The sequence below is a fragment of the Phacochoerus africanus genome, chromosome 6 (assembly GCF_016906955.1).
Source record: "Phacochoerus africanus isolate WHEZ1 chromosome 6, ROS_Pafr_v1, whole genome shotgun sequence".
Classification (NCBI taxonomy): domain Eukaryota; kingdom Metazoa; phylum Chordata; class Mammalia; order Artiodactyla; family Suidae; genus Phacochoerus; species Phacochoerus africanus.
The window spans coordinates 99,762,220-99,775,388 of NC_062549.1; the positions used below are offsets into that span (position 1 = coordinate 99,762,220).

General features: G+C 43.3%; 1 protein-coding gene across 2 annotated transcripts; it reads left to right on the forward strand.

Annotated features, from left to right (window-relative positions):
• The first annotated feature begins 4,606 nt into the window (after positions 1-4,606).
• On the forward strand, positions 4,607-8,807 carry HJV (hemojuvelin BMP co-receptor). 2 transcript variants are annotated; one of them, XM_047784797.1, is made up of 4 exons: positions 4,607-4,808; positions 6,059-6,263; positions 6,663-7,240; positions 7,734-8,807. In XM_047784797.1, the coding sequence occupies exons 2-4, from the start codon at positions 6,167-6,169 to the stop codon at positions 8,355-8,357; spliced, it is 1,299 nt and encodes a 432-aa protein (XP_047640753.1). In that variant the 5' UTR covers positions 4,607-4,808; positions 6,059-6,166; the 3' UTR covers positions 8,358-8,807. The 2 variants fall into 2 exon arrangements, with proteins under 2 accessions (XP_047640753.1, XP_047640752.1); XM_047784796.1 differs by having other exon boundaries at positions 6,077-6,263.
• Positions 8,808-13,169: the final 4,362 nt, after the last annotated feature.

Consider the following 13,169-nt stretch of genomic DNA (forward strand, 5'->3'; position numbering starts at 1 on the left):
CTATGGACATAGGGGGTGCATGTATCTTTTTGAATTGTAGTTTTGTCCAAGTATGTCCAGGAGTCCAGGAGTGGGATTGCTGGATCATATGATAGGGTTTTTTTGTTTTGTTTTGTTTTTTGTTTCTTTGTGGGGAGGAGTTAGGGCTGCACCCTTGGCATATGGAGGTTCCCGGGCTAGGGGTCCAATCAGAGCTACGCTGCTGGCCTGCACCATAGCCACAGCAACACAGGATCTGAGTTGCATCTGCAACCTACACCACAGCTCACAGCAACACCAGATCCTTAACCCACTGAGCGAGGCCAGGGATAGAACCCACAACGTCATGGTTCCTAGTTGGATTCATTTCTGCTCAGCCCCAACAGAAACTCTATATGGTAGTTCTATATTTAGTTTTCTGAGTCACCTCCATGCTGTTTTCTGTAGTGGTTGTACCAATTTACATTCCCACCAACATTGTAGGAGGGTTACCTCTTTCTCCACACCCTCTCCAGCATTTTTGATTTGTAGACTTATTAATGATGGCCGTTCTGACCATGGGAGGTGGTACCTCATTGTAGTTTTGATTTTTATTTCTCTAATAATTAATGATGTTGAGCATTTTTTCATGTGCCTACTGGCCATCCGTATGTCTTATTTGGAGAAATGTCTATTCAGGTCTTCTGCTCATTTTTTGATTGGTTGTTTATCTTTTCGTTGTTGAGAAGTATGAGCTGTTTGTATACTTGGAGATTTAGCACTTGTTGGTTACATCCTTTGCAACTATTTTCTCCCATCTCTTAGGTTGTCTTTTCACTCTTTTATGGTTTCCTTTGCTGTGCAAAGTTTGATTAGGTCCCATTGGTTTATTTTTGTTTTTATTTCTATTGCCTTGAGACACTGGTCTAAGAAAACATTGGTACAGTTTATGTTAGAGAATGTTTTGCCTAGGTTCTCTTCTAGGAGTTTTATGGTGTCATGTCTTATGTTTAAGACTTTAAGCCATTTTGAGTTTATTTTTGTGAATGGTGTGAGAGTATGTTCTAGTTTCATTGATTTACAAGCAGCTGTCCAGTTGCCCCAGCACCACCTGCTGAAGAGAGACTGTCTTTTTCTCATTTTACGTTCTTGCCTCCTTTGTCGAAGATTAATTGACCATAGGTGTCTGGGTTGTATTATTTCTTGCAACTATATGTAAAGCTATAGTTATCTCAAAAGGTCTAGTTTACATTTATGTGTATAGAGGCTCAGTTTTGCAAGATGAAAAGAGTTCTGGAGATTGGTTGCACAAAAGTGTGAATGTGCTAAATACTACCGAACTATACCCTTAAAAATGGTTAAGATACACATACATAGACAGCAAACTTATGGTAACCAAAGGAGAAAAAGAGGTGAGAGGGATAAATTAGGAGTTTGGGATTAACATATAACACTACTGTATATAAAATAAATAACAAAAAGGACCTACTGTATAGCACAGGGAACCATACTCAGTATTTTGTAATAACCTATAAAGGAAAATAATCTGAAAAAATAGATATATGCATATGCATAACTGAACCACTGCTGTACACCTGAAATTAATACCACATTGTAAATGAATCATACTTCAATAATATAAAGAAGTGGTTAATATAGAAAACTTTATGTTATGTGTATTTTACCACAATTCACTTTTTTTTAATTTTTATTTTTAGGGCCACACCCACAGCACATGGAGGTTCTCAGGCTAGGAGTTGAATTGGAACTGTAGCTGCCAGCCTATACCACAGCCACAACAACTCGGGATCCCAGCAGCGTCTGCAACCTACACCACAGCTCACGGCGAAGCTGGATCCTTAACCCACTGAGCTAGAAACCCTCAACCTCATGGTTCCTAGTCTGATTCGTTAACCACTGAGCCACGACGGGAACTCCAGGAAGAAGTTTTAGAAATGACTGCCGCACACCAGCAGCAAAGCCAGCATTAGAACTGATGATATCTCCTCTCCAAATTATTTAGGATTCTCTTTTACTTGGAGCTTTAAGATCCATATGGGTCCCTAATTCCTTTATGACATCAGATTTTCCCATGTAATTAATGCCAGATAACATCAATCTCAACTCTTCCTCTCATCTGCACTATTTCTTGTCTGCCTGCACGTTCTTTTTTTTCTCCGATGCTTTAGATTAGTGGTTCTCAACCTTGCTCTGAAGACTATCCCCACAGTCTGGATTTGTACCTCTGAGGTATCATTTGATGTCTCTCACATTCCTTGCAAATAAGTAGTAGCTCTAGACCAGCAGTTGATCAGATCAAGATTGAAGGGTTTTTTGTTTGTTTGTTTGGTTGGTTGGTTTTGTCTCTGTGTGTGTGTGTTTGTTTTTGTAGGTTTGTTTATTTTTTGTAGGTTTTTTTTTGGGGGGGGGAGGTACTACTTCATGGGTTGAATTGTATCATGGAGTCACCTGTGATCAGGAGGATAAGTTTGTCTCTCCTTTTGTGATGGATAACAGCTGTTGATCATTGCCTACATACAGTAATTTATTAGGAGTTCCAAAATGTTGATATTGTAATCATGCCATTCCTTCTTCATTCACTCATTAGAAAACTTCTATAAAGAGAAAATTTCCTGTCTTGAGTTCCCATAGAAAAAACTAGGATAAATACTTGATTCTTTCCAGTTTCAAAATAATGAGTTGTTCCCCTAGCATTCTCCAGCAATAACAAATGAGTTTGGATGTTAAGTATCATTGTGAACTCATTTAAACATATCTGACATGTTTAGATCCATTGCAGGTGGTATCCTTTTTCCCACTCAAATTGTCCCATCTTTGACCAGTGGGAACTATTCTAGTTTCTTCTGAGTTCTTTGATAGAAACCTAACAGTCTTTGAAATAGTATTGAAATAGCTCAGTTTGGACACTAGTGGTGTTGCTACTGGGTTATTGCTTCTAGGCCTTTTCAAGATAAAGTTAGGAAATGTTTGAGGATAAAATATACCCTAAGCTCTGTAAAACTGTGAGGATATACTGTACATAAAAGTATAGCTATGAGTTATACTTTCAATTTAAATTCAGAATTGTAGCGTTTTTACTTCAATCATAAATCTGTACCTCTTTATGCTACCTCTAAAATCCTGGTTCACAAGAATGTAATTACTCATTTGTTTTATCCCACGATATACCCACAAAGCTTTCAGAATAACAATACCAACACTACCACCAACATGACTGCTTTAAAATATTTTTGCACTTGTTTTTGTCCTTAGAGTAATCTCACTTGGGATTTCATAGTCAACTTATTGTATTTATTTATTTTTTGACTACAGTGACAATGCTGAATCCTTAACCACTAGGCCGCCAGGAAACTCCCAAATTATTGTGTTTTAAAGTCACTTGGATAGTTTGGTTGGAGTCATTTTACACTTTTGTAATATAAACCCTTGTGGAGTTCCCTGGTGGCTCAGTAGGTTAAGGATCCAGTGTTGTCACTGCTGTGGCTCAGGTCACTACTGTGGTGAGGGTTCGATCCCTGGCCTGGCCTGGAAACTTCTGCATGCCATGGGTACGGCCAAAACAAAACCCAAAAACAACCCTTGTGATGTGGCTTCATGGCATCAAGAGAAAAACTAAAATTTTCAGATACACATGTAAAATAAAGAGAAGAGTGTTCCGTGGGCCTCTAGATTCTGAATTAAGTATAGAGCAAATTAATGCAGATGCCTTAGTGACACTATTTGAAGTTGGCCCTTGTGTTAATTTCACTTGGCAAATACTAAGAGGTGATGATGCCTATGGCTGCTAAAATATGACATGGCTAAATTCCTTGACTGCAACATCTTATAAGAGGTTAGCAGATTATCTTACTCCACAAAAGTATCTTTCGGAATCTCTTTTTCTCTCAGTTTATCTCTCCAAGGTCCTCTCCTGTGTGGATTAATAACCTTCAAATTTTCTATCCCCATTCCTTCTTCTTGCCCTTCCTAGCCTTCTCCCCCCAGCAACTCAGGAGCTTATATTTTTGTGTATATTTTGGGGGAGAGGAATTGCTGTATAAATAAGGGAATGAAAATGGAGGATGTAGGGTAGACAGCTGCAAGGATCTGAGCTAGTAGACTGAAACAAACCCTCATCCTAAACAACTCAGAGCTCAGATTTCTTCTCTAGACAGCTGGCTGTTTTAGTCCATCTGATTTACTCTGCAAAGATGGGGGGTGGGGGTGCTGTGAACTATCTCTGTTATGGACCTTATTTAAAGTCAGCTACCTCCTAGATGTGTTCTGTAGAAACTAAATGCCATATTTAACATAGCAGGCTTGAAGGTGATGAACAAAATGTATACAATTGTCCATTCTAATTTTTAAAGGTCAAGAGCTCATTTTTAACAATACTTCAGGGCTGCCTGAAGTAGGCACTAACCAGAATTATATAAGCTCGAATTGGATATCTGACTTGATTGTCATATTTCTGCTCCCCTTCCGCACTTGGCACCCTATACTCCATATTCTTTCCAATCCTCCTACCCTCCCCACTCCCCCAACTCCAACACCCTACCCCCACCAATGTTCCTGGAATTTTGGACTTAGCTATTTTTAAAACAGTCAACTCAGTAGCCACCTCCCTCCCCCGCTCAGCTGTCCAGTACTCTGGCCAGCCATATACTCTCCCTTCCCCCCACATCAGACCTTCTCTGGTTCCCTGACCTCAGTGAGATCGCCGCCGGTCTGGGGACCTGGGGAAGACATGGAGAAAGAGACGGGGGATCCCCTGGCTGGAGCTGACTGACACAGTAGACAGTCATGGCTGGAGAACTGGATATCAGACTAATATTTGACCTCTGGAAACAGTAAGTCAAAATGAAATTGCAATTCCTTTAATAAGCTTTTGGAGTGAAGTTAGACTTTCATAAAATTAAGACACCTTCTTGGATGTCTCTGGTCCAAAAGCTAGGATCTCTTCCATACTGAGGTGCCCCAGTGTCCATTTCTCCTTCTGTCTTATTTCTTTCTGTCCTCTGGCCATTAGAAGTTTAAACTTCTGTCTCTCCTTTGGGAGTCTTGGCTCTCTCCTCATCTGGTTGCCTCAAGACTACTGGTGAAGTCTCTTTCTTTAGTAGGAGGTCCCCATATCTCCTATTCTGTGGTTTTCTCACCAAGGCCAAATTTAACCTCAGATGATTAGTCACTGATACCCTTCTACCCTGCTCCTACTTAGTAGTGCCCTTCACGTTGGGCTTCTAGGGGTGGGGCTACTCCTTGCTGTAAATGATTTCTCCCCACGACTCTAGTCCCAGTCATCCTACTCTCCCTCCTGCATGACTCTCCCTCAGTCATATCCTTCCCCTTGGAGAGGGTAGTTTGGCAAGAGAGAGTTAGTCCCTCCTCAAGCCCCATCCACATCAAAAGACTGAGAACTTCTAAACTTGCAAAGGAAAGATTAATGGAAAGAATGATTCTTCAGTAAGGTTTGGAAAAATACAAGAACTGTTGACCCACAACAAACATTGATTTGCATGCTTGGTGTGCATCCCATTATTCCATGAGAGAGAGATATAATTTTAGCTCTCTAGAGTATATGAAAGAGATGGGTTCCCTTTTCATTTGAATACTGGTATTCTAGAGAGGGGATGTGTATACCACCTTTACTTCTTCTTGCTGAGAATTCTGACACAAAGGAGAAAAAGAAATGAATGACCCCTGGAGAGTATCCCATCCTGATGGGGAAGGGCAAGTAAGAGGTATGTTTCTGAAGTATTTTTCAGACCCTAATTCTATTGGGGAACCCACTATCCACATGATTCCTCTTTTTTTTTTTTTTTGACATTTCTGCTGATTGGTAGCTCAGAATGGGGCAATACGGTGGACTCTGCCCCCCCCCCAGTCAATTCAACCTTTCTTCCACCCCCACCTAGGAGTATTGCATAAGGGACCTGAAAGTAGCCACAAAAGCAGGTCACAGAGGCTTAACAGCCACATTTTTAGTTCAGGGACCCCCATTCTCCCCAAACCCCAGTCTGCTCAAACTTTTCTTGATCTCCGCAGATTCTCTTCACACCATTCTGAACAATCTTCAACTCTTCTCTTTCCCCCTGCACAGCCAAATTTCTTTTTTCAGCCCCTTACAGGACGTCTGGTCAAAATTCACTAGGTAGGAGGGTCATCAACTGGAAAGAACCGGAGCCTGGGGGGACCTGGCTGGATAGGTATGGGGGATCCAGGCCAGTTCCCTAGTCCCTGGTCCCCCCATGGCAGTCCCCCAACTCTAAGCATTCTCACTCTCCTGCTGCTCCTCTGTGGACATGGTAAGGAAGGGTTAGGTAAGGGTTTGGGGAATCTAGAGGGTAGGCTGCTATGTAGGGGTGGGCATGATGTGCGCATGTGTGAGAAGTGATGGGGGCTGAGGAGTTCCAGTCACTCGCCCCACTCTCAGATAGGTATGTATTATTCTCCACTCAACTTGGGAAAGGGCACTGGGAAAGCCTTTGATCCGGAGGGAGAAGAAAAATCTAGCAGGGCTTACACATTTTTAGCAAGACCGAATGAGGACAAGACTAGGAACCTGGGTCCTGGGGGCTGGGGAGTGGGTAAGGCTCTCTGTTGGGTTTTTGGATACACTGAATCCCTTGATGAGATTTGGGAGTGTTATGGTATAGCCAGGATCTGGGGGCAACCTTACAATCCTCTCTCCCTTCTGTCCTCAGCTCATTCTCAATGCAAGATCCTCCGCTGCAATGCTGAGTATGTATCTTCCACCCTGAGCCTTAGAAGTGGGGGTTCACCAGGAGCCCTGCGAGGAGGAGGAGGTGGAGGAGGAGGCCGTGGTGGAGGGTTGGGCTCCAGTGGCCTCTGCAGAGCCCTCCGCTCTTATGCTCTCTGCACTCGGCGCACTGCCCGCACCTGCCGCGGGGACCTGGCCTTCCATTCTGCTGTGCACGGCATCGAAGACCTGATGATTCAGCACAACTGCTCCCGCCAAGGCCCCACGGCCCCTCCCCCTCCCCGAGGCCCCGCTCTTCCTGGAGCAGGCCCCGCCCGCTCCTCCGGCGCCCCAGCCCCAGACCCCTGTGACTATGAAGGCCGGTTTTCCCAGCTGCACGGTCAGCCTCCAAGCTTCTTGCATTGCGCCTCCTTTGGGGACCCTCACGTGCGCAGCTTCCACCACCACTTTCACACTTGCCGTGTCCAAGGAGCTTGGCCTTTGCTGGATAATGACTTCCTTTTTGTCCAGGCCACCAGCTTCCCCGTGGCATCGGGGGCCAACGCCACCACCACTCAGAAGGTCAGGGACTCAACTGCTTCTTCAGATCCTCCATGGTCACCCCAGGGTACCTCTCCCAAGCCAATCTATTTCTCAGCAATGCTCCCTATTCCTTCTCATCCTCAACTACTCCCACATTTTGATTCACTCCTTCCTACCAAACACTTGCTGCTATAAATCACATTCCCTTGGTCAAAATTTCACTTTAATGCAGAAAATCCTAAAGAGAATATTGCTGAGAGGAAAGTAACTCCCTGAGTTGAGGAGTTACAGAAAGGAAAGTTTTCCTTCTCCTGTGGGAGTTCCTGAGATTGAGACCAAAAAGGAGAGAGAGAGGGGTTGAGCCGGGATGCGACAATATTGGAACATAAATAAAGGGATCAGGAGTGAGGACCAGGATGAGCCTTGCATCTCTGCTGGGACCAGATCCTTGACTATGTAGTAAGGCCTGATTGGGGGAAGGGGGTAGGATGTGCTGAGCCTAAAATAAACTGTTTCCCTCTTGCCCTCATAGCTCACCATTATATTTAAGAACATGCAGGAATGCATCGATCAGAAGGTCTACCGGGCTGAGGTGGACAATCTTCCTGCAGCCTTTGAAGATGGCTCTATCAATGGAGGTGACCGACCTGGGGGCTCGAGTTTGTCCATTCGAACAGCTAACCCTGGGAGCCATGTGGAGATCCAAGCTGCCTATATTGGCACAACTATAATCATTCGGCAGACAGCTAGGCAGCTCTCTTTCTCCATCAAAGTAGCAGAGGATGTGGCCAGGGCCTTCTCAGCAGAGCAGGACCTGCAGCTCTGTGTTGGGGGATGCCCTCCAAGTCAGCGACTCTCTCGCTCAGAGCGCAGTCGTCGAGGAGCTATAACCATTGATACTGCCAGACGTCTGTGCAAGGAAGGGCTGCCAGTTGAAGACGTGTACTTCCATTCCTGTGTCTTTGATGTTTTCACCTCTGGTGACCCCAACTTTACTGTGGCAGCTCAGGCAGCTCTGGAGGATGCGCGAGCCTTCCTGCCAGACTTGGAAAAACTTCATCTCTTCCCCTTGGATGCCGGGGTTCCTCTTTCCTCAGCATCCCTCCCAGCCCCACTCCTTTCTGGGCTCTTTGTTCTGTGGCTTTGCAGTCAATAACTAGGCCATGACTGGTTTAGAAATGATTTGGGGAAGAGAGATTGGCAAGGAAGAACAGAGAGAATTACTGAAGGAAACAGTGGAGAGACTAAGAGACACATGAAACACTCACATTTATCCAGAGTGAGATAAGGCTACAGTCTGAGGTTGAAATGATCACAGAATAAGAGTTCAAGGCAAGGTTTCTGCATTCCAGATGTCTGCAGGGGCTCCTCATCAATGTTCACAGTCTTGTTTATAGCAAGCAAATTGCTCCAGTCCATCTACTCTTGAGATCAGCCCTATAATCTTATCGGTTGTGGGGTCTTGATGATCAGTAGAACACTTAAGGGCTGAGATTTTTAATAGAGAAGAACTGAAAGAGGAAGACATAATCATTGCCCATCAGAAAGTCAAAATCGGGAGTTCTCGTCGTGGCTCAGTGGTTAACGAATCTGACTAAGAACCATGAGGTTTCGGGTTCAATCCCTGGCCTAGCTCAGTGGGTTAGGGATCTGGCGTTGCCGTGAGCTGTGGTGTAGGTCGCAGATGTGGCTCAGATCCTGAGTTGCTGTGGCTCTGGCGTAGGCCGGTGGCTACAGCTCCGATTAGACCCCTAGCCTGGGAACCTCCATATGCTGTGGAAGCGGCCCTAGAAAAGACAAAAAGACAAAAAAAGAAAAAGAAAGTCAAAATCGAACAGTATTTTCTCTTGAAAGATGGAAAGAGGAGGAAATAGTAGGGAAAAGAGTCTATTTGATAAATATATGTGGGTAAAATGTGTTCTGCTTTCTTGGTTCAGAAATGAAGTGGGGGTTGTCTGGATCTTTGGTGAATAGCACAGACAGGAAGGAAACTATCAGCCCCACCCCTAACCTGTTATTAAAGCTATGAATTCTTCATATTGTTGCCTATGTTGAATCTCTACAGATGCTTGAAATGGTGTAAAGGCAATGTGTTCACTCCAACTCCACTGAAACAGGGCTCAGAAGTATCAGATATTGTTTCTGCCCTCAGGAAGTTTATAGGCTATTAGGGAGACAAAACTGATTCACAGGAAAGAGTGAGGAGTGTGTAATTATTCACTAAATTCTATGGGACTATGAATTCAAGTGGGAAGATGGTTGATGAGAACTCGAGATATAGTAAGTGAGAAGAAGTAATAGAGGAGATGGGATTTGAAGTGATCTTTGAAGATTGCGTGGGATTTGAATTAAGGACCTTCCAGGCAATGGAAACCATCTAGAGTTATGCATAGATTCACGATTCAGTGAGGAAACCAGCAAAACTCAAATGAAATAGACAAGAAGTAATTTGATAGAAAGGTAGATGGGCAGAGGTCAGATTAAGAGGTGCCTTGAAAGTTGGGCCAAGGAATTTAAATTCAGTTAATAGCTAACATTCATTGAGAGCTTAAAACCTGCCAGGCGATATTCTAAACACTTTTAAAGTAGTAATTCATTTAATCCTCACAACTCTTTGAGGAAGATAATATTCTTATCTCTATTTTTATATAAGGAAACTGAGATACAGGAAGATTAAGGAATTTGACCACAGTCACACAGCTAATAAATATTAGAGCCAAAAACTGAACTCAGGCAGTTGTCCTCAGAGACTTAACTTTTAACCACTACACTATACTGTCAAGGAAACAGCCATTAAAGACTTTGCTTGTGGAACTGGGCAGGGAAGGGGAGCTGCAAGCAGTGGCTGTCCCCTGCAAAAACTACTTACTTCTGTCATATGAAACCTATAAGGGAGAGCTGGGGTCGGGGGAGACCCAAAATGGAAGGAATCTAATTTGTGGAAGAGAAAACTGAAAATAGAGGCTGTTCTAAAGTAACAGTTCTATTCTGAACGAAGCTATGAAGGAAGTAACATTAACATTCGGTGTTGTTCCCATTTCTGGTCTCAGTCTCCCCTTCAGGCATTCCATTATTTGGGGTTTGCCCTCCCTGACATAATCTCCATAATTCACTCTCAGTCTCACCCCCCAACCACACTCCCCTAGGACACATACACAGCCCATCAGACAGGATGTCCTCTCTGGTCTGCCATTTCACATTGCTTTTGCAATTCTTCATCCTCTATTTCCTCCTTTCCACCTTCTCTAAGGACCACAGCTACTCTGCCATCCCCTCAAAGCACATCTCTATACTTTTTAAAATGACCTATAGTTAATCTAGAAAACAATCTATTTTGATGGAAGAAAATGGGAGAAAATATATCCATTTCTGTTCTCACTTATAGATAATTTAGGCATTTTAACTCAAAACATCTTTTTTTGAAACCGCTCCTCATATTGGTTCTCTTAACTCAAAAGGGTATGTAGCTTTATCTCTCAGATGTGGGAATTTCAAGTAAGTTAAGAAGAATTTCATAGCCATTTGGTGAGTGAGGTTCTTTTAGGACACCTGCCATGTAACACTGCTTCTTTTGCACAAACTTAAAGTTAACCCTATTACCAATGGAGTATTTTTAGGTGGGTAGCTCAAAATAAGCACGTGAAAAGATGTTCAACATCATTATTCATTATGGAAATGCAAATCAAATTAAAACCACATTGAGAAAAGACTCTACACCCACCAGAATGGCTGAAATTAAAAAGACTGATCATATCAAGTTTGACAAATTGTGAAGCTCTCACATGCTACTAGTGGCAATACAAAATACTACAACCACTTTGTAAAATGGTTTGGCAGTTTCTTTAAAAGTTAAGCATTCACTTACCATACAATCTAAACATAGGCTAAGTATCAATCCAAGAGAAATGATAATACGTGTCTGCACAGACTTGCATTTTCATGCAAATGTTCATAACAGTTTTGTTGGTAACAACAAAAATTGGAAACTGGGGACAATCTAAATGTCCATCACCTGGTGAATGGACACCAATTGTGGCAAATCCATACAATAGAATACCACTCAGCAATAAAATGAAATAAACTAGTGATACACACAACAATGATTAATCTCAGAATAAGAATACAAGTGAAAGAAACCAAACAACAAAGAGTACATTGTTTTTTTGAACCAATTCCAGTTTTTATTTCATAATCAAAATAGGTAAAGATTCTTTTTTATTTTCACTGACTTTGTCGTATGAAAAAAATTTTCTTCTGCTGAAATGTTTTTATATTATCCTAAACCTTGGGGATTAAGATAGCAGAATAGAAGGACTGCAGCTCAACTTCTCTCCTAAAAACAACAAAATTTACAACTAAATGCTGCGCAATCTTCAACCAAATGGACCAGAAACCTTCAAAAAGATATCCTACTCCAGAAGACACATCAAGAGATAGGAGGGGCGATTAATATACGCAACCTCATACCTCCTGGGTGGGAAGCCCCACAGACTGGAAACTAACTGGTTCACAGAGACTCACCTACAGGAGTGAGAGTTCTGAGCCCCACATTGAACTCCCACGTGTGGGGATCTGGCATTGGGAGAAAGAACCCCCGGAGCATCTGGCATTGAAGGCCAGTGGGGCTTGTGCACAGGAGCTCCATGGGACTGGGAGAAACAGAGACCCGTTCTTAAAAGGTGCACACAGACTTTTGTGTGCACTGGGTCCCATGGCAAAGCAAGCTCTCCATAGGAATCTGGGTCAAATCTGACTGCAGTTCTTGGAGGACCTCCTGGGAAAACAGGGGTGAATGTGGCTTGTTGTGGGGGAAGGACATTGGAAGCAAAGCTCTTGGGAATATTCAGCAGCATGCCTTTCTCTGGAGGTGGCCATTTTGGGAAAATCTGGCCCCACCCATCAGCGCTGAGAAACCCCAGGGCAAATAACAACCCAGGTGGGATCACAGCCCCTCCCCTCAGTAAACAGCTGCCTAAAGACTCTCCTGGCACACAAATGCCTCTAATCCCATCCAGAGACTAAGCCCCACCCACCAGAGGGATAGGAATCAGCTCCACCTACCATTGGGCAGGCATCAGTCCCTCCCATCAGGAAGCCTACAGCAAGCCCCCTTACCAACTTCAGCCACAAGGGGGGCAGACACCAGAAGTAAGAGAGGCTACAACTCTATTATCTGTAAAAAGGTCACCACACCAAAAACCTATAAAAATGAAAAGACAGAGAACTATAACTCAGATGAGGGAGAAAGAAAAAAACCCAGAAAATCAGCTAAGCCATGAGGAGATTCTCAGCCTCCAGGAAAAAGACCTTTTTTTTTTTCTTTTTTGTCTTTTTGCCTTTTCTAGGGCCAATCCTGCGGCATATAGAGGTTCCCAGGTTAGGGGTTGAATTGGAGCTGTGGCCGCTGGCCTACACCACAGCCACAGCAATGCCAGATCCAAGCCACATCTGCAACGTACACCACAGCTCATGGCAACGCCGGATCCTTAACCCACTGAGCTAGGTCAGGGACCGAACCCGCAACCTCATGGTTCCTAGTCAGATTCGTTAACCACTGAGCCATCAGGGGAACTCCAAGACTTTAGACTGTTGATGCTGAAGATGATGCAAGACATTGGAAATAAATGTCTGGAGGCAAAGATGGATAACTTACAGGAAACACTGACCAAAGAGATAGGAGATATAAAACTTAAGCCAGAAGAGATGCAAAATACAATAACTGAAATAAAAAATTCACTAGAAGCAGCTAACAGCAGAATACAGGAGGCAGAAGAACAAATAAGTGAGGTGGAGGACAGATTAGTGGAAATTATGGATGCAGAACAGAAAAGAGAAAAAAGATTGAAAACAAATGAAGAGAGTCTCAGAGAACTCTGGGACAATGTCAAATGTACCAACATGCATATTTTAGGGGTGCCAGAAGGAGAAGAGAGAGAGAAGAGGACAGAAAAAATATTCCAAGAGATAA

Coding starts and splice junctions, on each gene's coding strand:
- HJV (XM_047784797.1), top strand. CDS start 6,167: ATGGGGGATCCAGGCCAGTTCCCTAGTCCCTGGTCCCCCCATGGCAGT. Junction 6,264..6,662: donor GCTGCTCCTCTGTGGACATG/GTAAGGAAGGGT, acceptor TTCTGTCCTCAG/CTCATTCTCAATGCAAGATC. Junction 7,241..7,733: donor ACGCCACCACCACTCAGAAG/GTCAGGGACTCA, acceptor TTGCCCTCATAG/CTCACCATTATATTTAAGAA.